General features: G+C 34.1%; 2 protein-coding genes across 2 annotated transcripts; both read right to left on the minus strand.

The window, feature by feature from the left end:
- Positions 1 to 16002: 16002 nt before the first annotated feature.
- LOC115884017 lies at positions 16003 to 17193 on the minus strand. Its single transcript, XM_030902458.1, has one exon. It carries the CDS (start codon positions 17191 to 17193, stop codon positions 16003 to 16005), a length of 1191 nt encoding a protein of 396 aa, XP_030758318.1.
- Positions 17194 to 17645: 452 nt separating this feature from the next.
- On the minus strand, positions 17646 to 19520 carry LOC115884018. Its single transcript, XM_030902459.1, has one exon. The coding sequence runs from the start codon at positions 19518 to 19520 to the stop codon at positions 17646 to 17648; it is 1875 nt and encodes a 624-aa protein (XP_030758319.1).
- Positions 19521 to 27993: the final 8473 nt, after the last annotated feature.

The raw sequence follows: 27993 nt of genomic DNA on the forward strand, positions 1-27993 counted from the left end.
GAAAACCTCTGGACAAAAAGCAACAAAGTAGGATATCACTGAAAAGAGCATTGAACGCTCTTTAAAACGATGTGCCTCTTGACTCCCATTCCTATTTAAGATTGTAAAGGTGACACCTACCTCTCGTAGGGGGTTGAAAGAAAAAGGCTAAAAATATTATTATGTGTCCCCCTTACAAATAAAATTGACGGGTCTTTCCGATTTTTCATATTATTAACTGCAAGAAAGATATTAAGGGTGGGAAGTTTTAAAATTGACACAGTGTATGATGCATGCTCTTTAGCTGGTTGGGGGAGCGCGTACAGCTTTACAAAAATGTACAAAAGAATTACAAAGAAATAATAGTGTTTCAGATATTAATAGCACATGTGCTCTACATGTTTCTGATAACGGGTCATATTAATCTACTGATTTGCATAGTAGAGGTGCTTAATCTTAAAAATTGGCAGGGGCCGGAATTGGTTGCTATGAAGGGAGAAAAAATCGCTAAAGAGGCTTTCTACCGAGAAGCACAGGGAAAAACCTGAGCCTTATCCAGGCTCAAAACTCCAACGTAAGGACATCGAGTTGGCGAGTCATCAACTCGAGAGAGGATCATGGCCATGTCTTCACAATAGAATTTGACCTCAAATCTAAGGAGGCAATAGAAAAAGTAAAAAAAATATATATTCTAATATAGATTCGGGACAATACCGGTATCAGGTCTAAGGAGAGATCAAGTTAAAGAGGTGAAGAAAATGGAGACAAAGAGGGACTGAGAGAGGGTACCTCAGCCTGAGACAAGCTCTTCGACTGTGAAGGACACGGAGGGCTAAACCCTAACCGTGGAAAGGTGTATACCCTCCTAGGAGGTAGATGTCCACTCCTTGGAGGAAAAACATCTGTTGTCAAAGGAGGATGTGAAATATACTGTCCCCCCTATAACAGGAAAATCCCCATGTATAGTGAGTTATAGCGTTAACGGTTATAGGCTTTATATATAAGTTATAACTTAAGAAACGGGAACACAATAGATTTCTAAGGTCGCGGTAAATAAACTCCATTAAACTTACACTGTTTAAACATAGTATACTTAGTGTTAATGATTAAAAAACAGGTTTTCTTTTTTTTAAGTAAGTAAAGTAAAAGTACCTTTGAAGCATTTCTAAGAGACAACCGGCATGGCATGGCCCGCATTTCGGCGGGATCACCTGATCGCGATAACAATCACGATTGTAATTACCTAATTCTTATTATTATCTATCACAACTCACAACATTGCATACAATACACCTAACCTCGAATTTTTTGTACCTAATTAAACTGCTGAAATTAATATGCATCAAGACCATTTTTAGAGTTCAATTCGATTTTGTATATTGACTTACAAATTGGAAGAGAACGAATTACAATTTAAAAACAAGTCACATATTTTTGTAATAAATTCTCTTACAAATTGTAATATACATTTAGCTTTTGTCATATCAGCGCCTACAAAATACAAGCATTATCCCACTTCTATTTTATAAATTATCTTACAAATTGGACGAGTCGCTCATTTGTTTTGGAATCTAGAAACCTAAAATATGACAGGCAATTGACAAAATTGTGTAATAAGTTTTCTTACAAAATATGGAATTAATTACTATTTGGGTGTGGAACTTTTGGTAACAATAATTACATTGAACAAAATGTAAAATAATAACTTTATAATTTTTTTATTTCATCAATAACAATTTTGCACAAGCTTGAGGTAACTTTTTTGGTGCTGTCCATATATTTACCTTTTTTTGTAAGGTCTAGTTATATTTTTTTAGAACTGACTCTTACAATTTTTTTTCTGGGGGTGAATTTAAACGAATATGAATTGAAGTTTATAATTTTTGAGAAAATTGAAAGAAAATGTTAAATATATGAATTTTTCAGCAATTTATATATTTTTTTTAATTTCTGCTATCATCTTCTAGCTTCTAGCCCCCCTATCTCAGTTAATTTTGATTTGAGCAAAAAAAAGTATATAGAATTGGAGCCAGAAATGGCTCTAAACGAAATAAGTAAATTACCAATAGATATTCAGGCTGAGGCGACAAACGCCATATCCAAACCACTTCCATTTAAATCCCGAATAACTTATGAAAAGGAATACAAACATTTTCAAAAATGGAAGCAATTAAAAAACGTGCGAGAAGAAATAAAGTTTTTAATCTATCCTCGCTGTTAAAGTATCATTTAATCTACCCTTGCGGTTAAAGTACTATTTTATCTACTATTTTTGATAGATATAAGGCAATTTTAACAGTTGCTATGGAAAAAAGTAACTTATGTATATCAAAAATTCAAGCTTTTCCCAAACATTCGTATTTGAAGGCCTATTTTCTTGGACTATAAAAGTACACATTTTTAAGTATGTTTTAATAAACTAAATGTAAAACAGTAAAACTGTTTTAATCATAGGAAAGGCACCATTATATGTGGAAATGCTTAGTAAGATTTACTTCATAAACATAATCATACAATTCTCGCGCGTGGTACACAAGTGAATAATGCTGTAGTACCGTTTCAGGATATCGAAGTCATTAGATTTAAGTACTCGGTTTAGTTATATTAATTCTGGAATTAAGATCGTACCATTCCTTTTCCTACTAATGGGCGAATGGTGATCGTACCTTCGGTCGGCCATTTGTAGAAAAATAATGTTTTATTTGCCGTTGTAAATCGTTTTTAATATGCAACGGCTGCCTGTTTTTAATTTGTAGTTAAATGGGACCCGCGACTTTCACAAACATAAAACTATTTGTAACGGAGACGTTAAATAAATTTCAGAAACGGAAGTCGGACAGACAACTGTCGCTAATCTATTTTATCGATACGTTGATATCTACTAGTAAAATCAGGTCTTTATACAGGGTTTCTCTTAAACAGTGGCTGTTTCTCACTTATTGCACGTGTGCCATGTTAACTTCCAAATTTAATATCTTTTCTTGAGACAAAAACTAATTCAAAATGGTATCATTGATATATTAACCGCCAAGTCTACTAACCAAAAGCAATAATCTAAATTTTTACTACAAGAGGACATGCTTCTGAAACATTGTTCGAATTTATAACTGGCTATATTGCCAACGTATCTAATAATTATACCTTATAGTTTAAGAATTATTGCTTGTCAAAGTTCTATCATTCCGACCGTCATTCACGCACCGATCATCGAAATTCTTCTTCTAGCAGTCTCAAAATCTGCATATAATTATTGAAAGTCAAGCGTCGGGCAGCTACTGTTAACTAGGGGTCGTGATTTTCTTGACAACTTCTTGATCTTGTCTTGATCTTGTCTTGATTTCAAGATAAGATCAAGACAAGAAATGATTTTTGGTTTTCAAGACAAGACAAGAAATTACTTCTCAAGATCAAGATTTCTTGACAAGAAATCAAGAAAATCTTGAAATTTCTTGAAAATATAAAATAAAAAAGAAATACTCATTTACTTAGGTATTTGTATATTATATGAATATCCATTAATTGATGGATAAAAAAAATATTAAGCAAAATATTTGTACGAAGCGGTACTTTGTAGGATGTCCAATGTCCAAAGTTGATATAAGTACCTATGTCCAAAGTCGGATGTCCAAAGTTGGCATACTGTGGGCAAAATTAAATCGGAACCTTTTTAAATGCCTAATAATTTTTTAATTTTTATTTTTTTTTCTAATTTTTTGGATATGTTATGGCCTACGATATTAGAATAAAAAAAACATTGCAAAGAGTACTTCAGTGGTATACAGACTTTTTGAATTAACGTAAAACTTTTAAAATAAAAAATAACACATTTCAGTGTGCGCCACTGAAGTAGAGTAGCTTTTTTAGTCAAAATCACTAATTAAACTTCTATGTCCAGGTGTCTGAGGTGGTGGGTATTCTGAACCAGATTTAATTACGAATGGCTCAGATTTGCTGCTCAACAAACCATCACAATCACTCATTTTAATGTTAGATAATAATAATAATAATTAACAAAATTATGTAAATCTGATGATTTTGGCTACTGTAGTAAAATGAGCCCAAAGTTTTTGAACTTTCTGAAAATTAGATGCCCGACCCTCGATTTTACGCATAAAGCATAAATATATCACATTAGCCAATCTCACCGCGACTTTTAAACAGGGGGTTATTTAATAAACGAATTTTAAACGGGGGTTCCCCTTTTGTCAAGATATCAAGAAATTTCAAAATTTCTTGAATCAAGACAAGAAATCAACTCTCAAGCAATGGTCAAGACAAGATGTTTTTTTAATTCTTGAAAATATTTCAAGACAAGACAAGAAATTGCTTGTCAAGACAAATTTCTTGTCTTGCCGATCCCTACTGTTTATGCAGTAGAAACAAAGTCGCAAGATGTTTTGATTGCGTTGGTTTCAACTTTTTATGATCCTCTGTTTGTTGTTCAATCTTGATTTCAATCCTTATTTTGATATATATGATTTATCTTTTGATAAATATACAATAAAACTAACTATATCCAAGCAACATACCTGTTGACTGTTGGTAAAAGCGTTACAAAAAACTTAAACGGAATGATCAAACGCATGAGTACCTCGAAAGGGCGACGATAGAACCCTTATCCAACAACCTGCGCCCGCCATTAAACAAACCGTGAAACTCAGGGGGTAAATTCGGCTAAAAAACTATTATTGGACACTTGCTTTTTGTCTGACCGATACAGCGGACCGATAATTAACTTGAAATCGATTTGGAAAGGGCACCGAAACACGAAATAATGGCGTGAAGGGCCGAATTAACTGTTTGTGTTACGCTAGGTTTGGCCGGGCTACCCTTGGATAATTAAGCTAACAAAAAACTAATAGTGTAGTGTTCTGAATGCGGGTTTGTAACAGAAAATCTTGAATTGAGTTTTGTATTGCCTGGTATAATGATGTGTTTGGTTTAATTTTATAATCCATACGTAGGGAAATTAAAACAACTTTCGTTACACGTCATCAATGACACCATGCGTCGTCTTATAGTGTTTGCTGGTGGTCGTATTATGATGTGCAACGAAAGTTATCTTAATTTCCCTTACATCCATCCAGCCGAAACCGCTTCACCAATCTTGATGATTCTTTTTTTAAATGAAAGGTATATATGTCTAGATTTGTTATGAAGTATTTTTATATTGTTTAATGCCTATTTCTTTGTGTAAAACGACTAAATAATAAAAAACATACCTGAAAAACACCTACACACAATACCTCCAGAAATAAATTATTTGTCATTGGCAGTGGTTTGTCAGTTAGGTTATAATATATCAAGTTTTTAGATATTTTATGGGTCAGTTAATACCGCCAGCTTAAGAGATATAAATATTAGCACAAATGTTCTTTTAAATAACATTAGTGATTAGTGAATTAGCTACGCACTGCATTTCTTACTATATTTGATCTACAAGAATGAAATTCTACAGAAAGAATTAGAAGAGATTTTTGGAATTCATCAACCAAATGGGTAAAGTTAGTAAAAATTTATATAAAAACCTTCTTAACCTCTGGATTATACACATATTACACGGATTATATACACGTATTAGTTACACGTCATCAATGACACCATGCGTCGTCTTATGGTGTTTGCTGGTGGTCGTATGATGATGTGCAACGAAAGTTATCTTAATTTCCCTTACATCCATCCCGCCGAAACCGCTTCACCAATCTTGATGATTCTTTTTTTAAATGAAAGGTATATATGTCTAGATTTGTTATGAAGTATTTTTATATTGTTTAATGCCTATTTCTTTGTGTAAAACGACTAAATAATAAAAACATACCTGAAAAAACACCTACACACAATACCTCCAGAAATAAATTATTTGTCATTGGCAGTGGTTTGTCAGTTAGGTTATAATATATCAAGTTTTTAGATATTTTATGGGTCAGTTAATACCGCCAGCTTTAGAGACATAAATATTAGCACAAATGTTCTTTTAAATAACATTAGTGATTAGTGAATTAGCTACGCACTGCATTTCTTACTATATTTGATCTACAAGAATGAAATTCTACAGAAAGAATTAGAAGAGATTTTTGGAATTCATCAACCAAATGGGTAAAGTTAGTAAAAATTTATATAAAAACCTTCTTAACCTCTGGATTATACACATATTACACGGATTATATACACGTATTAGTTACACGTCATCAATGACACCATGCGTCGTCTTATGGTGTTTGCTGGTGGTCGTATGATGATGTGCAACGAAAGTTATCTTAATTTCCCTTACATCCATCCCGCCGAAACCGCTTCACCAATCTTGATGATTCTTTTTTTAAATGAAAGGTATATATGTCTAGATTTGTTATGAAGTATTTTTATATTGTTTAATGCCTATTTCTTTGTGTAAAACGACTAAATAATAAAAAAACATACCTGAAAAACACCTACACACACAATACCTCCAGAAATAAATTATTTGTCATTGGCAGTGGTTTGTCAGTTAGGTTATAATATATCAAGTTTTTAGATATTTTATGGGTCAGTTAATACCGCCAGCTTAAGAGATATAAATATTAGCACAAATGTTCTTTTAAATAACATTAGTGATTAGTGAATTAGCTACGCACTGCATTTCTTACTATATTTGATCTACAAGAATGAAATTCTACAGAAAGAATTAGAAGAGATTTTTGGAATTCATCAACCAAATGGGTAAAGTTAGTAAAAATTTATATAAAAACCTTCGTAACCTCTGGATTATACACATATTACACGGATTATATACACGTATTAGTTACACGTCATCAATGACACCATGCGTCGTCTTATGGTGTTTGCTGGTGGTCGTATGATGATGTGCAACGAAAGTTATCTTAATTTCCCTTACATCCATCCCGCCGAAACCGCTTCACCAATCTTGATGATTCTTTTTTTAAATGAAAGGTATATATGTCTAGATTTGTTATGAAGTATTTTTATATTGTTTAATGCCTATTTCTTTGTGTAAAACGACTAAATAATAAAAAACATACCTGAAAAACACCTACACACAATACCTCCAGAAATAAATTATTTGTCATTGGTAGTGGTTTGTCAGTTAGGTTATAATATATCAAGTTTTTAGATATTTTATGGGTCAGTTAATACCGCCAGCTTTAGAGACATAAATATTAGCACAAATGTTCTTTTAAATAACATTAGTGATTAGTGAATTAGCTACGCACTGCATTTCTTACTATATTTGATCTACAAGAATGAAATTCTACAGAAAGAATTAGAAGAGATTTTTGGAATTCATCAACCAAATGGGTAAAGTTAGTAAAAATTTATATAAAAACCTTCTTAACCTCTGGATTATACACATATTACACGGATTATATACACGTATTAGTTACACGTCATCAATGACACCATGCGTCGTCTTATGGAGTTTGCTGGTGGTCGTATTATGATGTGCAACGAAAGTTATCTTAATTTCCCTTACATCCATCCCGCCGAAACCGCTTCACCAATCTTGATGATTCTTTTTTTAAATGAAAGGTATATATGTCTAGATATGTTATGAAGTATTTTTATATTGTTTAATGCCTATTTCATTGTGTAAAACGACTAAATAATAAAAAACATACCTGAAAAACACCTACACACAATACCTCCAGAAATAAATTATTTGTCATTGGCAGTGGTTTGTCAGTTAGGTTATAATATATCAAGTTTTTAGATATTTTATGGGTCAGTTAATACCGCCAGCTTTAGAGACATAAATATTAGCACAAATGTTCTTTTAAATAACATTAGTGATTAGTGAATTAGCTACGCACTGCATTTCTTACTATATTTGATCTACAAGAATGAAATTCTACAGAAAGAATTAGAAGAGATTTTTGGAATTCATCAACCAAATGGGTAAAGTTAGTAAAAATTTATATAAAAACCTTCGTAACCTCTGGATTATACACATAAAAATTTGCACAAAGGATCATTTAAAAGATATGAGTTATTTATTTGGACATAGCGAATTGATGAAATTCATACCCTTAAGGACTAGAATGGGAAATGAAAGTTTGCTGTAATATAACATCTAGAAGTATAAAATTTTATACAAGGGTTTATTTAGTGACATCAATAATATGAACGAAATATTATTTATTCTTCAAACTATCCTTCTAGGAATAAAAAATAACGTATAAAGAGAGTATTAATGCTCTTGAAAAATAAAAATAAATCAGGGGAGTATATCAAGAAAAGCGATAATTAGAAACTTCAAATATTCAATTGAAAACTTTATATGTCAAAGATATTTATTTTAGTAATACAGTTTATATGGGACCATAGGTAGGGTTCTATTTATAGAGAGTAAATAGTCATTTCACTATTTATTATTTTGGAGAGATTTTCTTTTTTCAGATTTTGCAAAATTTCGACTTTGGTTCGGTTTCTAAAACACCCTAAACATAATTAAGAAATAAAAAGTCACATCCACCCTCTATCCAATTATATATAATTAGTTTCAGTCAATGGAAGTAAAATAAAACACTAAATGGAAGTAGTTGAAAACAAACAACAAATTTGAAAAAAGTGTTAAAAAGATTTCAAAATCATTTGGCGCCAAAATTGAACTTCTTTGAAATACTTTGACTTCGATAACTTCTAGAATTATTAAGATTATTTAACTTTTTAGTTTTTTTTTAGTTTTTAATTAAAAACCATAATTTCTTGATAATATGACAACATAGGTAGTAGATTAAATGTACCAGACAGAAAACCCCGAAAAGCTCCAGTGGTTCTCAAAATTTAAGCAAAAAATATTTTTTTTCGAAATTTTAAAAGTAAAATAACTCAGTTATTTTGGAGTAATTTGAAAAACGGTAAAGAGAAAATATGTTTCTTTTATCGAGACCTACCAGCGCTGAAAATATTTGCACTCATTCAAGACTCGCCCTGTATAATATCCAGAAAATCGACAGTTGCTAATTTTCATATGAAATACGAGTAGCTCTAAAACTTTTAAAAACATAGTTTAAATATTGCATTTGTCAGGCTCACTAGCTCTATCTATAAAGAAGCAAACAATTATTTAAATCAATGCATGAACGACTCGAGGTGTAACGCGAACGTAGTCGCGGGAAAAGCAAGTCTTTAATAAAGAAGAAAGAGAAAACTTAAAACAAAATTCCTTGTTCATTTGTTGTTATAGCTTCAGTAAAACTATACTTTCAATTATCTCACAGGCGGCTATTAAATGTTTATGATTGTTTTAGATATTCCTTCCGTTCAGAATTAGGTACATCTTTATTTCCTGAATGACTGTTGCCGACATCAATGAAAATGGACACCGCACCTTTAAAAATTACTTATATCCTTTTAGGCTTATGAATTTCCGTCCACACAATATTACAAAACACAAAAGAAAGAAGAGAACTATTATAATCTTCTCTTCTTTATAATTATTATGAAACTTATTTAGTTTTTTATTTTTTATATTTAATATACAGAGTGTCAAAGGTGGTTGATTCTACAGATAAAAATAAGACAAGTTCCTATGATCATATGGCCTAAAATACTTCCCATGGAAGTTACAGTACTCGAAAAGGTAAATAAAAATAATATATTTTGTTTATTTTTAAGTACATTGTTAAACCATTTTTATTGAATCTTAGTACCCTTCATAGATTTAGGAAGAACAGATATCACATTGTGCATTTTAACCCGATCAAACAATCGAAGGTTGACTACGTACTGTAAAAACAAACTGAGATAGAGAAGGCGACATTGCCACATCTCAAATTTGCGCCTATCTACTTAGTTTGATTTGCAGAAAAGGTGACTTTAAAAAACAACCATCACCGGATATCAATAAATCTCAATTCCTTAATTAAATTAATAGTTTATTTTTAAAGAAGCATGCGTAATAATATGTTATTAACCAGAGGATATATGCGTTACTATTAAAGGACATGTTTACTGTTTAATGTGCTGAAACATCTAGAACTATTGGCAATGTCGCTGCTAGTCTTCCAGAATGAAAATGAACCGTCCGTCCCACCACCCCTCGCGACGGCCCATGGTCCGTTATAGCGTACTACCACAGCTTAAGTAAAAACCAGCTCGGACAGTGTAGCGTGCCGCTTTGATCTTTTTACGCTCGGATTTGCGATTCGAAAGAGGGGGAACACTGGAGCGGCGAGCTCTCTCGCCAAAACCAAGAGCCGCGTAAGCGCCAGTCAGCCCAGAGATGTATTCAAAAAAATTTTACACGTGACGTAAAAAATTATTCGACTGGTGCTAGAACATAATTTAGATACACGTGTTTTAAATTGTTGACTTTAAATAAATATGCATTCTCAAAGAAAAACATTTAAAAAACAAATTAATTAATTTATTTCTAGAAATAACAGCCAAATGAAATAGGTACATTGATTACTTATAGTTATTTACGAATGTTTCTAAATTAGGAGCTTTCGGTTTTGTTTGCTACATTTAAGTTCTTATTAATATTCTTTAAGGTATAATAAATGCTAACTTTGCGTATAATTTTAACAAAAAATACATTATAGGAAAAATTTTGATTGATGGTTGAATTTAATTGTCTGAAATAATTTAACGAATTTACATAATATATTTTCATTTAAGGAAAGTTCTTCAAAATTTTATAAAAAACTTTTTAAAAACAAGTTTTTATTTAAATACACTAAAAAGAATAAAATAAACTTTTCTTTAAAACTTTTATTATGAACTTATAACGTCATTACACAATTTTAATATTATATAAAAAGCTTGTCGCGAGATTTGAGTGTACAGTTGCACTCATAAAAATCTGGTACGACAACTTTATCTTGTAATTCCTGGTCTAGTGGTCTATCATAACACAAACTTTGAAAATGAGACAGGGTAGACACAGGTTTTAGTTAATTTACTTGTTTATCGATGTAGAAATCTCGCGACAAGCTTTTATATATCTAATATTAAAATTGTGTAATGACGTTCTAAGTTCATAATAAAAGTTTTAAAGAAAAGAGTTTATTTTATTTCTTTTAGTGTATTTAAATAAAAGCTTGTTTTTAAAAAAGGTTTTTTTATAAAATTTATTTTCTACTTTTTAGTTATGCTGGTTTCTCAGTGCCACACACTTAAACTCAATTTTTTTCTTAAATAACTTTCTATGGGTATCCTAATAATATGTATATCGATTTTCATTAAAAAAGGAGAACTTAAAAAAAACGACAGCTGTCAAATTTGACAGTTCAAATGTGAGACAAATAAAATGAAAACCGACTATGGGGTAGGGGGCATCCAATATATCGATTTTTATCAAAATCGGACAAATTTGAAATTATTTGACAGCTGTCACATTTGACAGCTCAAAATTTTTTTCTTTCATTTTAGCCCACGGCCATCATCGATTTTTATCAAAATCGGACAACTTTGAAATTTTTTTGACAACTGTCAAATTTGACAGCTCAACATTTTTTTTTCATTTTCGCCCATGGCCGTCCTATATATCAATTTTTATCAAAATCGGACAACTTTGAAATTTTTTTGACAGCTGTCAAATTTGACAGCTCAAATTTTTTTTCTTTCATTTTAGCCCATGGCCATCCTATATATCAATTTTTATGAAAATCGGTTGACTTTGAAATTTTGACATGTCATTAAACTGTCATTTTTTCAAGATGGCCGCCCATATATTTTTTTTCATATGTATATACCCACAATATACCTATACAGGTTGTTAAATTGTTCATTACTCGCGGCAAGAGTTTTATGGTTGAAATAACCTCGGCCCGCTCGTCGATAGACGACGCGACGGGACGAGTCGGCAGAAAAATCAATAATGCCTACGTTCTCAATAGGCAGTGTTGCCATTCTGTTTCCCTATAAGTAACTGTAATTTCAGCCCGATCCATTCATAAATAGAATTTTAAAAAATCAAAAACCTCAAAAATGCCGCCATTTTGACAGCTGTCAAAAATTCGGGTCATGCCTTGCAAAAAAATGTATTGTCATCGGGACTGAACCTACATGCCAAATTTCAATCTCCTACAATAAAAGGAAGTGGTTTTAATTTAGCTTACAAGATTTGCCCCGAACAAACATACATACATACATAGATAGTTACATACAAAGCAAGTTAAATAAAAGCTTATAAAACTAGCCTCCAATGAGGAAACTAAATAAAAAAATGGTCACTTGGCATTAGCAAGCCTCCAAATAAGTAGTCTTCATCGTTTTGAAAAGCACTAAAGTGTGAATATACTTTTGAATTGAACATTAATTTTGAATTGAATTGAAAATTAAACAGACTATATTTTGAATTATTTCCATAATTATTTGTGCAACCAGCAGCCGCACATCCCGGAAAACCTTTTCCCATTCCATCAATACAAATAAAATTGAAATAAAAGCACAAATACCTATGGTTAAATATAAGAAAAAAAATCGAATTAAAATCTTCCGTAATACGGCCCTACGCGCCACAGGTGGAGGCTATGCATCGACTGAATGAGGCTGACTGTCGGTCGCTTAAATCAGTTAGCGCATCGTCGGAGTGGGGCGTTTTAAATTCGAGCGTGGGAAAAATTGGCGAGTGTCCAAGCTATATTATTCTGTAAGCTGTGGTACTACGTTTAGCTTACGGTGTGTTTGAAGTCGCAATCAAGTCCAAAGTGAACTTTTCAGTGTTTTTCAGTAGTTTTTGTTTTTGTTTAACGTACTATTGAATCTGCGAATTTTCAATATGGTACGACAGTGTCAAGTGTGTGGAAAAATAAGCTCAAATTACCCGAATTTGTCTTTTCACAGGTAGGTATTGTTTCCGCCGCGCTGTAATCGTACATAGGCGTCCCACAAGGGAGCCTCTCACAATTAAAATAATTTCTAATTATATTTGTTGAATTTTGATCTATTAAAACAAGAACGTAGTAGCCGGTAATTGAATTATAATTCGTCTCAATTACTAGCTAACTGTTGTAGATCATAACAAATTTGAATATAAACATTGCATTTGAAACTTTATTATAAGCCAGAAAGTGACATTTTTTTCTTAAAATTGCGTCATATTTTGGTCATTATATACGATATTCTAAGGAATTTTGCTCAACAAATAAACAAAGGTGTTTACCCGACCTTTTTTACATTTTACTGCTTTATTATATCTGCCCCTTCGGCCTTGTTTAGACAATTTTTTACCGCCGTACAAATACCTCTTCCTAGAGTTATTTGTACGTGTAAAATCGGTATTTTTGGGGCTTACTCAACCGGGTCTCACAATGCAAATTCACCTCAAATATCCATTTAGTTGGTCATTGGCAAGCACTCTCTCATTGTACATGAAAATAACAAAACAAACATTTACTGATCTGGATAAAATTGATAGTTAAATAGTAAGACTCACCCGGGGGTACTCCGCCCCCTAGCCACTGACATCACTGATATTCTATTCAATATATCACATTCCATATCTTCCATCTAATTCAAATATTATTCGGATCTATTGGTTAATAATCTTCAACAACTAGCTAGTGTCACCTGAAATAGTATAGGGGCTTCCCCCGGACGCAATTCTGCCGCTAAACAGATTCGCATCCCAATCGAATAAGCTATTTGGGTGGCTCAACGCCGCATCGTCAATCGAGAAGACATTATGGAGACCTCAAACTCTCAAGACCAACTCGAAGGCAAGACGTCACAGAGGTTTTCTTACCGTGGTCAAACGACCCCGTTGGCTTACAGTCAAACGACTTGCAACTATTTTAGTCAAAAGACTCGCAACCTCCATTTGTCAGCTCTCTGACAAAACACAACACTACACAGCCGGCCGGCCTATCAACAACTGACTGACCTGCCGCCTCCGAGCTAAGCCTCCTCTTACATCACAATTTTACCTGATCACAAATATTTACATCGCTTGCCAATGAATCATACTATTTTCTCTAATCGACTTTCAAATAGAGTGTGTTAGCATTACCAAATAAATAAATAGAGAGTTTTCGAAGGAATGCATATTGTTTATTAGAATAGTGAATAAATAAAAGCATTATTATGACGAACTTATTTTCCAAGTTTTACATACGGTGTGTTTATCTTTTTTTTAGAATGGGACGAACTGTAAATAATTTTTAGACTACTAGTTTTATACATATCTGTATACAGAGTGACCCAGGCCTCCAAAAAAGCTTTTTACCTATTAGGTTTTTGGTTTGTGATTTTTATTTCAATTTTTTACATAAGATGGGGGCCATTGTAACGCACATATTCAAAATATTTTTTTGTCAATATACAGGGTGATTCAAACCGCAATACATATGCATAATACAGTTCATAAAGATTGAGACATTTAACTAAAATTTGATTGTCTGATGAAGCTACCTTTAAAAGTAATGGGTTTGTAAATAAACGTAATATTCATTATTATGCGACAGAAATTCCATACTGTAGCACACAGATTTGATACTTTTAATGATAAATGCCTTCTATTGAGAGACTAAAAGGTAATTGATATATACAAGATATTATTCATAATAAGTATTATTCATAATACAAGAAGAAGACCGAAAGTCAAATCTTCTCTTATATTTTCAAAAAAACACAATTTTCTCATAAAATATTGATTTTAGGTATAGGAAGTTATTAATAATACAAGATTAAACAACTGTTACATTTTACAAGATTACATTTACAAGATCATCTTTTTAAGTCAAAAAAAGTCAAAAGGACAAGTTATTCTAAAAAAGGACTGTCCTTTTCAAAAAAGGACAGGTGCCAACCCTAGGTATTTCTGGAATGGAAATTTAACGGCAAATCTACAACTTTAGTTTGAAAATATGTTCCGGCCACCTATGTTTACAAGAATGTCTAAAATGTGCCTTACCATTGCCTCCATATTCTGAAAAAAAAAATTGAAAGAAAAGTCACCAACCACAAACCTAATATAGAACTGTTTCAGAAACTTGGGTCACCCTGTAAATATTCAAAAGTAACTGAAAGTTTATATAGAAGTAACTGAAAGTTTAAATTGAAAATCGACGTTGGAGCGATTTTCGAAAACTACCTACTAACGTTTCAACATAAGTATTATATGGGATATTAATTATATTATTATATTAGACCTTATAGCAAAACTCATCTGACGAAAAACTGTTAACGTAGTATATTAATATGGAGTAAAAATTTTACTAATTACTTTACTTTTACTTTACTAATTAAATTCCTTCCAAAAAACGATACGCCACTGGCCATTAGAACAATCCAAATGCGCCTAGTTGCCGGGGTCGGAAATTTTAGACTTCTCTGTCTCTTCCGTCCTTGTTTGACACATTGGAATGTTTGATACACTTCCAACGAGTATTTATGAATGAGATGTTCGGTCTATCTTTATAATGTCTTTGGTACCCTTACACACATTTTAATGCCAAAGCGAATGGCGATAATGTAAAATTCCGTAACAGCCCTGAAAGGGTACTTTCCATTAGGGTAGAGAGTACTACCGGTGGTACTTTTTTGTCCTTATAGATACTGTTATGTATGTAAATGCCTCGCTGATTGTGAAATAAACTCGGAGATAAACTAACCGTTTTAAACTTAACAAAACTATTTTATTCTCAAACAGTTACATTCGACGTTTCTACCATGAATACTAAATTTGATCTTAAAAATCACTTAAAACTAAAAAGGGTCTGTGTCATATATGGTCTATTTTGTCCTATTTTTCGCCCTACATCCAGCACTTGACGGGTACCTGACTCTACGGAAAACACACCACGCATCGTTGCCGTTGTGAACTATGTTGCCACGATTGTGCACTTAAAATGCCGCCCCCTTGAAAGCATGGTCTTTCAATCGTCACACTCCATTGGCAGAATGCACACTTCCGAAAAAGCTCGCTTGGTCACACCCTTGCACGTCTTTATCGACACTACCCGACACTTCCCGTCTTTTCTAGGATGAAGTTCCACCACTTTGCCTAGACGCCAACACAATGGAGGTAAATTGGCTTCCTTGATGATAACCATTGTCCCGATCTTCAACTGGTTGTTGGACTCAAAACCATTTATTCCTTTGTTGTAGTTGAGTAAGATAATCCTTGCTCCACTTACTCCAAAAACGTTGCACCATTTTAATGAGCATCTCATACCGTTTAACTCTAGTTATAGAGATATCTTGCAAATCTGTTTTAGGCAATGATGATAGTGACGTGCCGATTAGGAAGTGCCCAGGGGTATTGAGGTCATCTGGATTTTCGGAGAGAGGAGTTAGAGGTCGCGAATTTAAGCACGACTCTATTTGCACAACAACAGTCTCTAACTCTTCGTATGTTAAAACTTGTAAGCCTACAATCCTCTTAATGTGATACTTAGCAGATTTAATTACCGCTTCCCATATTCCCCCGAAATGCGGCGATCGGGGAGGAATAAAATGCCACCGAATGCCTTTATCAACAAAATAATCCGAAAAAGAAGATTGGGTCTTAGAATCGCGTAGAAAGGAATATACATTTTGTAATTCATTCCTGCTACCGACAAAATTAGTTCCGTTATCTGTATAGATATTAGAGCATAAACCCCTGCGGCCTATAAATCGTTTAAAACAATTTAAAAAACTTGTAGTGCTTAAGTCGCTGACAATTTCTAAATGAACCGCTTTTGTAGCAAAGCACACAAATGCACACAAATAAACCTTAATCCTTTTATTTCCTCTTAATTTGTTCGGTTTTATTTCAAAAGGATCCGCAAAATCTATACCACAATTCGTGAAAGGTCTACTTGGAACCACCCTTTCCCTTGGTAAGTTACCCATTGCTACGTTAAAGTTTTTCGGTCTAACTCTAAAACATAAAATACATTTACTTAAAACCTGCCTTAATATACGACGTCCTGTAATCGGCCAGTACTGTAGTCGTATAGTTGCAAGAAGAGCTTGAGGACCCTGGTGTAATTGCTTGTAATGTTCATTAAGTATAATTAGCCTAGTTATTTTATGTTTATTGAGCAATATGATTGGACGTTTTTCATTAAAATTTAGTTCCGAACATGATAAACGACCCCCCACTCCTAATAGCCTGTTATTATCAATGAATGGAGATAATGATTTTAATTTACTACCCCTAGAAATATTCCCTTGTTCTAAACTTCTAATTTCCGCTAGATAATACCTTGCTTGAGCTAATCTAATAAGGGTATAAGTAGCATATTGCAGCTCATCTACAGTTAAATGTCCAAGCACCTTTTCCATTTTCGACCTTTGCCTTTGACAGTTATTTTTAAAGCGTAAACAATATGCTACGACTCGTACCATACGAGAGAAGCTTGAAAATTTGAAAAATATATCATCTGCTACAGTGCCTATAAAAATTTGTTTTTGAACCCGAACTTCCGGCATATCAACCAATGCAATGGACTTTATCTCCTCAAATTGTTTGGTATCCTTGTACAAAAAGGTTGGTCCATCCCACCAAATCCTACATCCTAGTAATTGTTCTGGATCAATGCCCCTAGAGATTATATCAGCTGGATTTTCTTCTGAGCGCACATGAAGCCATTGATGTTCTTTGGTAAGCTCTAAAATTTCTGTAACCCTATTTGCTACAAAAGTTTTCCATTGAATAGGTTCCCTAGCAACCAGGACAGCACGATCGTTGAATCAGTCCAGAACTAAGTTTTATCAGGCTCTGATTTTAGGCTTTCTTAAACTTCAGCACCCAACCTTGCTGCAAGTAATGCTCCGCAAAGCTCTAATCTCGGCAGTGAAATTACCTTCAAAGGTGCAATCCTTGATTTAGAACATATCAGCCGACATGTAATCTTCCCAAACTCATCTTGTGATCGTAAATAGACACATGCCCCGTAAGCGGATTCAGAAGCATCTGAAAAACAATGCAACTGCGTACCTACAGAATCTTTACAAACCGTTTTCCTTGGAATATGTAATTTATTTAATGCTGCTATTTGATTCTGAAAAGAACCCCAAGTAATTTTAATATCTAATGGTACTTCATCGTCCCAATCCAACGTCAACCTCCACAATGCTTGTAAAATTAACTTTGCCTTAACTAAAATTGGACCTACCAAACCTAACGGATCAAATATCTGAGCCACCAAAGATAATATCTTTCTTTTGGTTACCTTTTGCAGATTGTAGTCCAATATCTCCATTCCTAGTTGAAAATATAAAAGGTCAGTTTTCGAATTCCATCCCAACCCCAGTGTCTTATGTTGATCTCCATCCTCAACAATATACTGCTCAATGTCACTTGTTTCCCCATCTAAAACCTCCTTGTAGTTAGACATCCATTTCCTTAAAATAAACCCTGCGCTTCTTAAGATTGTGTCTATTTCTTTCCTTAACCTTATAGCATCTTGAATTGTATCTGACCCTGTTAGCAAATCATCCATGTAAAAATCCCTCAAAATAACCTGTGATGCTATGGGATAGACATCAACATAATCATGAGCCAATTGCGTTAGACATCTCACTGCCAAGTAAGCAGCTGGTCCTGTTCCGTATGTTATAGTATTCAATCTGTAAACCCCTATTGGATCACTGGTGTCAAATCGCCATAGAATGCGTTGTAGATCTCTTTGATTCTCCTTGATTAAAACTTGTCTATACATTTTTTCGATGTCCCCAGAAATAACTATTTGATGTTGCCTAAATCGAATTAAAATCTGGAACAAATCCTGCTGAAGTTTAGCACCTACCATCAAGATATTATTTAATGATACACCATTATCAGCAGGAGAACTAACATCAAAAACAGTGCGCAGTTTGGTTGTTGTGGATGTTTCCTTTAATACTCCATGATGTGGTAAATAATACATGCCTTTGGTATTCTCTTCTGACTCATAGATAATTGGCAAATCCCCTACCTTGGTCATATGACCCAAATCCAAATAGTTTCTCATAAATTGCGAATATTCTTCCTTGAATGATATTTGGCTTGTGAACCGTTTTTCTAATTTACCAAACCTATTAATAGCCATTCCTAAAGAATTTCCCAAGACTTCTGGACTATCCCTTGTAGGAAGCTCTACTACAAATCTCCCACTTCTATTTCTGACTGTGTTCTGTTTAAATGTGTCCTCACATTTCTGTTCTTCCACATTCAGCTTCCTTTTTATTGGAAATTCTTCCAGCTGCCAGAATCTTTCCAATTGCTGATCTAATGTATTAACTGCAAGTTTACAATATTGATTTGTGTTCGTTCTGCCATTAGAAAAATCTACAGGTCCTACCACAACCCAGCCTAACTTTGTGTTTTGTATTTTTGGATACCCTTTACCTAAGGATATCTGTCCCTCGCTTAATAATTGCCAAAATATACGAGACCCTAACAGAATATCAATTTTACCAGAGTCCCCAAAGGCCTTATCAGCTAAATTTATACCAATTGGTATGTTTATTTTCCCTATATCTACAGAAACCGAAGGAATAATATCCGCAATTTTATTAATAACTAAGAATGTATTCATCATACTGAAATTTTCCCCTGCTGAATAAATTTTACAGTCAACATAATGCTTAATTTCAGTTATTCCTTCTCCTATACCCAAATTCGTCATATTAATCTTTTTTAGTGTCATGCCTAATTTGTTTTGCAAGTCCCTTGTCCTAATAAATCCGTAAATGACGATTGTGACCCTGAATCTAAAAGTGCCCTAACTGTGTGTACCTGTCCCTTGTAATCCTTAATTTTTACCAAAGCGGTAGATAATAAAACCTCTCCCTTTAATCACCTGCTTGACACCAATGAACTAGCCGTGTTTAAGTCCCTGTCTGAATTTTCTTGATCCGAATTAACTTAGAAGTAGCATTATTACCCGTCATAGCTACTTCCCTGTTTAAATTTTCCCGAATTTACCCATGTAATAATGAATTATGCCTTTTGTGGCAATGTGAACAACCCCGTGAATGGCAAGTCTGAACTCTGTGACCTGCATGTAAACAATTCCAACAAACCTTACTTTTTTCAACCGCATTCCTTTTTTCAATCAATGGTAACCCTATAAATTTTTTACAAGCATACAATGGATGGTACTCTTGTGCCTTGCACACTATACAAACAGCCTTTTCAGAAACAAATGACGCTCTTGACTTATATTTTACTGTACTTTTATTTTCCGAAATCTTGGATTGTAAAATATTTTTATTTGGTTGAATTAATTTGCATCTGTGTGATAAAAATTCTAAAAAATTTTCCATTGTGGGAAATTCGTTGATTTCCAGTTCCCTTTTCCAAGATCTCTTACTATCCGAATCTAACTTTTTCTCTAAATTGAAAATTAAAATAGTATCCCAAGCGTCGACATTTTGCCCCAATGCTTTTAAACCTCTTAGATTTTTCCTAATTTCGTTTAAAAAATTATTTAACTGTTCATATGATTCCTTAATAATGTGACCGGAATATCATATAACGCCTCTAAATAACTATAAACAATTATTTTTTCGTTTTCGTATGTATCTTTTAATAAGTCCCAAGCATTCTGATAATTATTAGCCGTAACTTGCATATTACTTATTAGCTCAGCTGCCTGACCAACCAAAGCTCCCTTTAAATAATAAAACTTTTGAAAAGTATTCAACTTTGTATTGCTATCGACTATTGAATTAAATGCTTCCTTAAAATTAAACCAATCTAAATAGGACCCTTCAAATTTTGGAATATTAATTGGCGCTAAATGCATCTCCCCTGTAGACCCTGTCACGATCGGTTGCTGTATAGATTGTGTAGCACTAGATTTTTGTTCTTCTAACATTAAATTCCCTTTTGAAACCAAATCGAAATACAAATTTTCAAAAGTAACCCTTTCATCTTCTTTTTCATAAGACCCATCTTGTTTTTCGATATAAAATTGAAAATATTAATTTGTTCTAATTTATCCGATGTTAAATCTTCCAACAACATCCCAAAACGCGATAATTGAGCCTTTAAAATACCCCTTTTTTTAATTAAATCAGCCAAATCTAACCTTTCCATGATTATAACAAAAATAGATACTAATGCGTTAATTAATATACGAATGAGTAATGTATTTTAAAAACTCGTGTTCAAATAAAATAGTGCTTAAATCGTTGGAAAATATATAAAAGAAAGGAATATCGGTACTCACAGTTTGTGCCTTGTGCCTGTATTGTTCCTGTATTTTGTAAACTGCAGAGTGCTCCAAAGCCACCAGTAATTTCGTTAAATTATTGTAGATTAGGTTCCTTGTATTAGAAAACCCAAATTAAAAACCATCCGAACTTATTCACACTAATAAATCTCTATATCCGGCTCGAAGGACCAAAATGTTATGTATGTAAATGCCTCGCTGATTGTGAAATAAACTCGGAAATAAACTAATCCTTTTAAACTTAACAAAACTATTTTATTCTCAAACAGTTACAGTCGACGTTTCTACCATGAATACTAAATTTGATCTTAAAAATCACTTAAAACTAAAAAGGGTCTGTGACACATATGGTCTATTTTGTCCTATTTTTCGCCCTACATCCAGCAGGGGTACCTGACTCTACGGAAAACACACCACGCATCGTTGCCGTTGTGAACTATGTTGCCACGATTGTGCACTTAACAGATACAGTAATTTCAACAAATTATATAAAAAGCTAGAACTACTATGTAAAGCAGGTGCTCTTCGTTTAGTTCGAAAAGGTGCACGGTTTTCAAGATATCTACGTTTAAAGATTACGATGTATCGATTTTAACTTTAGCAAAATGATAAAATATAAAGAAATAAGAAATTAATCCCATGATTTTGTGAATAAGGTGCCCGGTGGCGTAGAGGTACTGGCTCTTGTCTACCAATCTCAAGGTAGTGGGTTCGAATCCCACACCCGGCATTTCATCAGCCGACTATTTTTATAAAAATAGTTTGGGTACCTAGGTCGACTCAGCCTTAAATGAGTACTTGGGATTCACAATCCTGAGGTAATTATAGGCGGTTGAAGCGTAGTGCTATAGCCACATTACCTTCCTTGTATACCGAACGGCTCTAGTATGGCAAGAACCTTTTTACGTAAAAAATGCCCTAGTTTTTCATCTATCATTTGTTGAAATTACTGTATCTATATGGATAAAAGAAGTACCACCAGTACTACATGCTACCCTAATGGAAAGCACCCTTTCAGGGCTGTCACGGAATTTTACACTATCGCCATTGACATTCAAATGTGTGTAAGGGTACTAAATTTCAAAAAAGACGTACCAATGCTCTTAAGAATAAACAAAATATATTATTTATATTTACCCTTTCAAGGGCTGTAAGTTTCTCGGGAAGCATTTTAGGTTATATGTTCAGAGGAACTTTTTGTCTTATTTTTATCCGTAGAATCACCCATTAAAGTTAGATACATTATTTTTTGACATCCTGTATAAAATAATTTCTAATACAATCATTCTGCATTTATTGTTTTTATATGTGTTGTTATACAAGATTTTATATTGATATTAATTGGAAATTTAATATATTAATTCATAAGATGATAGACCTATGCATGCGAAAGCTGGACACTTAAAACGGAGATCATAAGGAAACTGCAGGTTGCATAACACTCAATGGATCGAAATTATGCTGGGAATAACCAAGAAAGACCATAAAAGAATATAGTGTAGGTCTCAAAGTGAATTTAGCAAAAACTAAAGTAATGTACAACGAACTAGTAGACAAAAAAAAACATTCTAATAAATAACAAAAACTGGAAATAGTAGAAGAATATATATATTTGGGACAACTAATACACAGTTCAGGATCTCTACTACCAGAAATCAACCGAAGAATTAACTTAGCATGGAGTACTTATAGAAGAAACTCAATTATATTCAAATTTAGACTGCCATTTTATCTAAAGAAGAAAACAATCAACCAATGTGTACTACCAGTCATGACCAATGTATGCAAAACCTGGACACTTAGAATGGGTATTATAAGGAAACTGCAGGTCGCATAACTTAATGAACGAAATATGCTGGGAATAACCAAGAAAGACCATAAAAGAATATAATGGATACGACAAAAGACTCAGGTAATAGATGTCATTCACAGAATCAAATACCTCAACTGGCAATGGGCTGAACACCTGGCAAGAAGAACGGACAACAGATGGACCACAAAAATTACAGTATGGTACCCACGAGGAATTAAGAGACCTAGAAGAAGACCGAACCTGAGATGGGGCCATGATATTAGAGCCCGCATAACCAACAATAGACTACATTAGGCCTACATAGAGAGTATCTGTGAGAAAAGCTGCACCATAATTTGAAATGGTTGAATAAGCTGAAAATGGTAATGATGATGATCATCATAAGATCGAAAAAAAACGGCGTCTAAGACGGCTGGGGAATGACAATCGATGATAATTTTGACAACAGCTCTATAAAGGTGACAGTGGGATAAACCAATAGCCACTTTAAAATCTAATCCAATATCTTATTTAAGAGTACCTATTTGATTCACCAAGCACTACTTTCTTTAAATATGCAAACCATTATTTTTGATATTTCTATGTGCTCTGATCTATGGGTGTAATGTGTCTAAAAAACTATATCTATAAAAACTTGATTTATTTAGTATTCTTCAGAGCCGGATTATATTAATTATTATCATTTTTATTTTCAGAAATGGTCAAAAAATCCACCATTCAGGTTGTTTTTCCTGAAACAGATGCGCGCATCGGTCCAAATAAATTTGCTAATCGTACCCGACCAGATCTTCGGTCGCTGCTCGCGACCGGTACTAGTTTTTGCGGCTGGACCGCACACTTCTAGGGCATTTTTAAAAGCAGGATCCACTGACCAAAAGATGACCACGGTACGACTTTTTGGACGGTAGGAAAAACGCAACGGCCGGCAGTCAAAGTTCCGCGAAAATCGGCAAGGTGCTCGCAAAGCCGTTTCGAAAACATGGATCTGTATTTTCTGGTTTTGTAAATCGGCACTCTGTTGTGGTATGGACATACGAGGTCGAGTTATTCAGACCTGTTTAGGTTTCGGGATAAATAAAAAATGATAAGAAACATACTGGTTAATTACATATTTTGAACGATATTATTTAAAATATTTCGATCGTCGCCACTCAGCTACAGCTTTGATTAGCTGTCATCTACATTTTATTATTACTTGTTTATTGGATAATTTCTGCTTTAGTTGCAGCGTTTAAACATAATCACAGCAACATTATAAAAATACACTGGCTGGTCCTAATATACAGGGTGTCAAAATAAGTTAATTGGACACAATTTATCTCTATACAAAAGTGCCGCCTGTGTCCGTTAGACGGCATCAACTTTTAAAAAAATATACACATTTTTTAAGATATTTTAGTAACCGCTACTATGATTTGAATGAGATCTGGAGTACCTATACATACCTTGATATGACAAAAAACATTTTTAGAAGTAGATTCGGTAAATTATTTTTTTTTATTTAAAGTATGTGCGGTAGCGTTTTTTTACAAAATAATATTCTGCACCTTATGAACCAGATCCGGAATATGATACGGATGTGGAAGACATTCAGGAAGATTATATTGAACAGCCAGTAACATCAAAAAAATGAAGGAACTCTGATGATTCTGACCTTTCACCTCATGACTCTGACCTTTCACCTCAAAAGAAACCTAGAATTTAGAATTTAGAATTTAGAATGAGTGGGAGGGGGGTTAATCACTTCGACCTTACAGATCCATTGTGTCCCCCTTTCTTGAATCATAACTCATCATACAGTCCCAGGGCTTTGACAAAAGCCAGTATCTGGGACGGTTTTATAGAGGGTAGTTCTCCATCTCCAATATCAGTCGTACCAAAATTCATGGCACGAAGGAACGAATGGTTGTCGTCTCGGCGCACTCAGTGATGAGGTGTACTGGTGTTTCACCATCTTCCCCACAGAATCTGCATTCGCCGTTTCTTCTTAGTTTCAATCTACTGAGGTGTTCATTGAGGAGACAGTGTCCTGTTAAAAACCCCGTGACAATCCGAAGATTGTTCTTACTCAGACCCAGGAAGATCTGTGATTTTTCTTGATCATAAGCCCTCAGAAAAGAAACCTAAGTTGACGACATGTGGATTAGGCCTATTGGAAATGGGGAGACCACTCAAAAAAAAATGCGCCGGGTACTTTGCCTCAAGGCAGCTCCCTGAGAGATAAGGCGGTTAAACTTAATTTTCCACCAGCCGCGCAACAATTAAAATTTAGTCCGTTATTGCGGTCATAATGCAAATTGCGTTCTTCCATTATGACCGCGACAGCAGGCTACTGCCAACCAGTTTTTAGGCTTTATATCTCGGGGGTGCCGCTCAAGGTGGTGTGGAAACAAGTACAGTTAACTCCGGATATATTGAACACGTACATTATATCAAACTTTAATTTTGTTTTCGTAAAATTCGATGCTATGGGTAGTGGCACGAAAAAAACACATACAACGGTTTTTATAGAGTTTTTCCTCTTCTTTAATTTTGGTCTCTACATATTTTGCACTAAAGTTGATAGAAATCGAGTTATTGACAAATAATAAAAAATAAACCGAATTTTAGCCAATTTTTCCAAGATGGCGGCCAAATCCGTGCTTTACGGGGAGTGCAAATTTAATACGTGCTTCTCGACACCAAACTAAACAAAATAAAACTTATTCCAGCTTGTCCGGATTTGCTCCCGCCATCGATGCACTTGCCGACTGGCCTATAAAGGTTATTTATTTGTTCAAAATTATTGTTTCAATAATTTATTGTAAATAGAGTTTTCCCGACTTTTACATAAAATTTTAAAGGAGTCACTGCCGATTTATTATACAGGGTACACATTTATTTTTCAAAAAAAAAACAGAGCTACCGCATTTTTTCTGTATCTGTATCAATTTTAGTGCCGTAACCGTGATCATCAGAGATTAAGAAATTATACAGTGAGAAAATTAGCGGTGAATAGACAGTTTAAGTTTATAATAATAGGCAGTTTTTAAGTTTTCTAAAATATACAGGAAAATTTAAAAGAAAATGCACGATTTTTAACATTCTTTTGTGGAAAAAACTCATAGACGTATTCCTGTTTCCTGGGGTCAAAATATGACACCCGTATTGAAAAATAAAAAAAATATCAGACAAATATTGCTTCTTTCTTTAAAGTTTCGTTTTGAATTAAATTACTTTAAACACTATTTATTTATTTATTTCAAGATTTTCTATGTAGAAATTTTTTTACCTTGTTTACCACTTACCCACGTTTACACACTCGGTCGCAGAGCACGGGGAAAGCCTTGCTTTTCCTAGCTTTGAGCACGTCTAGGTCCCGAACACATTTAGTTTTCCGCTAGGGTAATTTTCGCAAGCGATTTGGCTTTATCAAATAGCCCTTAAACCTGATACCGTTGTTGTCCCGAATCTATAACAGAGGATATATCTCTCTTTTTCTATTGCCTTCTTGGATTTGAGGTAAATTCCTATTTTGAGGACCTCTATGGCTCTCCTCCCTCTAGTTGATGATTTACCAACTAGATCCTTACATTGGAGTTCTGGCAAAGCTGGGGATACGTCCCTGCTTACCTCTCGTTGTTGGACGGCTTTCCATCCTGATTTCTTTCTCTCCTTGCCGCAGTAGAGGTGAGAGGTTCTCGTTTCCTCTCTTGCCCTTCGGTGGAGATGCGCCAGGCTGTTTCTTGGTTTCTTTACTCTCCTTTTTTTTTTAGTGTTTCCGCTTTTGCTTCCCCTGGAGCAAATTCTTTGTGGAGGAGTCGGGTGTATCTCCGGACTCCTGCTCCGCTTAAATCTACTCTAGAGGAGACGGTAGCTTGTGTAGCCTGTTGGGTCTAGAAGTAAGCTTCCGACCTTCTTACTAGAGGAGGTGGTAGCTTGTGTGTTTCTTGTGGAGGATGGTCTCAGGCAAGTGTCAGTTGCCTCTCCTGTAGTTGGTCCCTCTCCTTAGGGGTTGGTTTCTTGGAACTTGCACTGTTAATGTTCCTAGTGTTGCTAAGAAGTTTCCCTCCAGCTTCACCGCAATAAAAGCTTAGTCGATCCAAGTCCTACTCTTCGCCTGTTGGCTGCTGCATTTCCCTAAAATTAAATTTTAAATAAATATTTTTTTTTAATATCGTATAAATGGTCATAAAACAAAGTCTTAATTATTATAAGATACGTCCACAAAAAGGTGAGCCAGTTTCAGATCAATTAAAGAAAAGTGAATATTAATAAGTGAGAAAAACGCGACGACTGTCGAATGGCCGAGTACTATTTATCTTTGCAGCGTTTATTAGTACTAAAAAGCGACGAACCGTCTTTAATTTATTCCGATTCTGACACCAGACGCCCGATCCATGATTTATCTCCGGTCCGGCGATGAAGACATCGGCGACCAAAGAACGCTAAATGAAAACCTATTTTTATCGGCGGCTTTTTCACGCGTCATCTTTCTCGTTTCTGTTTCTGCTCCGAGCACGCACTTATTAGCTTCTAATTATTGTTCGCTGGATGATTTTATCGACTATGTGTCGATCCGGTTACCAATTTGCTTTGCTAACGACTAACGAGTCGGACAGACATAGACAGTCACCGCAATGTTTCATAATTCAGCATGCGTTTGTCTTTTTCATCTCTCCATATATACTTGAAATAGAATTTTGAAATTTAATTAATACCGAGTTTTATTATGAATAGTTACAGCATACCGGGTGGTTAATAAGTTGCCAATTTATAATTTTGTGACGCATCCGGGACGATTTTCTTTATATATGTATATTGAATTGTCAAGAAAGGGAAAAAGCATATAGTCGGGTCAATTTAGCTATAAAAATTGAGATCAAATTACCAAAATTCCAACAAAGCTGCATTTTGGTAGAGACCTTGGGTTTACCATTATAAAGAAGTAGAAAAAAGTTACACCATCGATCCCAAGTCTGCTAAAAAAAATATTCAAAGTCAAATAAATGTCAAAATTTTCCGTTTTTTGGATTTTTCTCGTAAACTGTAAGCTTTTTCAAAAAAATAGCTCAGACCAAAATTGTTGATTACAAAACTATCTACACACGACACTTTTTCTCCAGTTAT

Source organism: Sitophilus oryzae, unplaced genomic scaffold, assembly GCF_002938485.1.
Source record: "Sitophilus oryzae breed Bouriz unplaced genomic scaffold, Soryzae_2.0 scaffold_2008_pilon_pilon, whole genome shotgun sequence".
Classification (NCBI taxonomy): Eukaryota; Metazoa; Arthropoda; class Insecta; order Coleoptera; family Curculionidae; genus Sitophilus; species Sitophilus oryzae.

Bases quoted from the DNA above. Each gene is read 5' to 3' on its own strand.
- LOC115884018 (XM_030902459.1), bottom strand. From the start codon at position 19,520: ATGACGAATTTGGGTATAGGAGAAGGAATAACTGAAATTAAGCATTAT.
- LOC115884017 (XM_030902458.1), bottom strand. From the start codon at position 17,193: ATGGAAAAGGTGCTTGGACATTTAACTGTAGATGAGCTGCAATATGCT.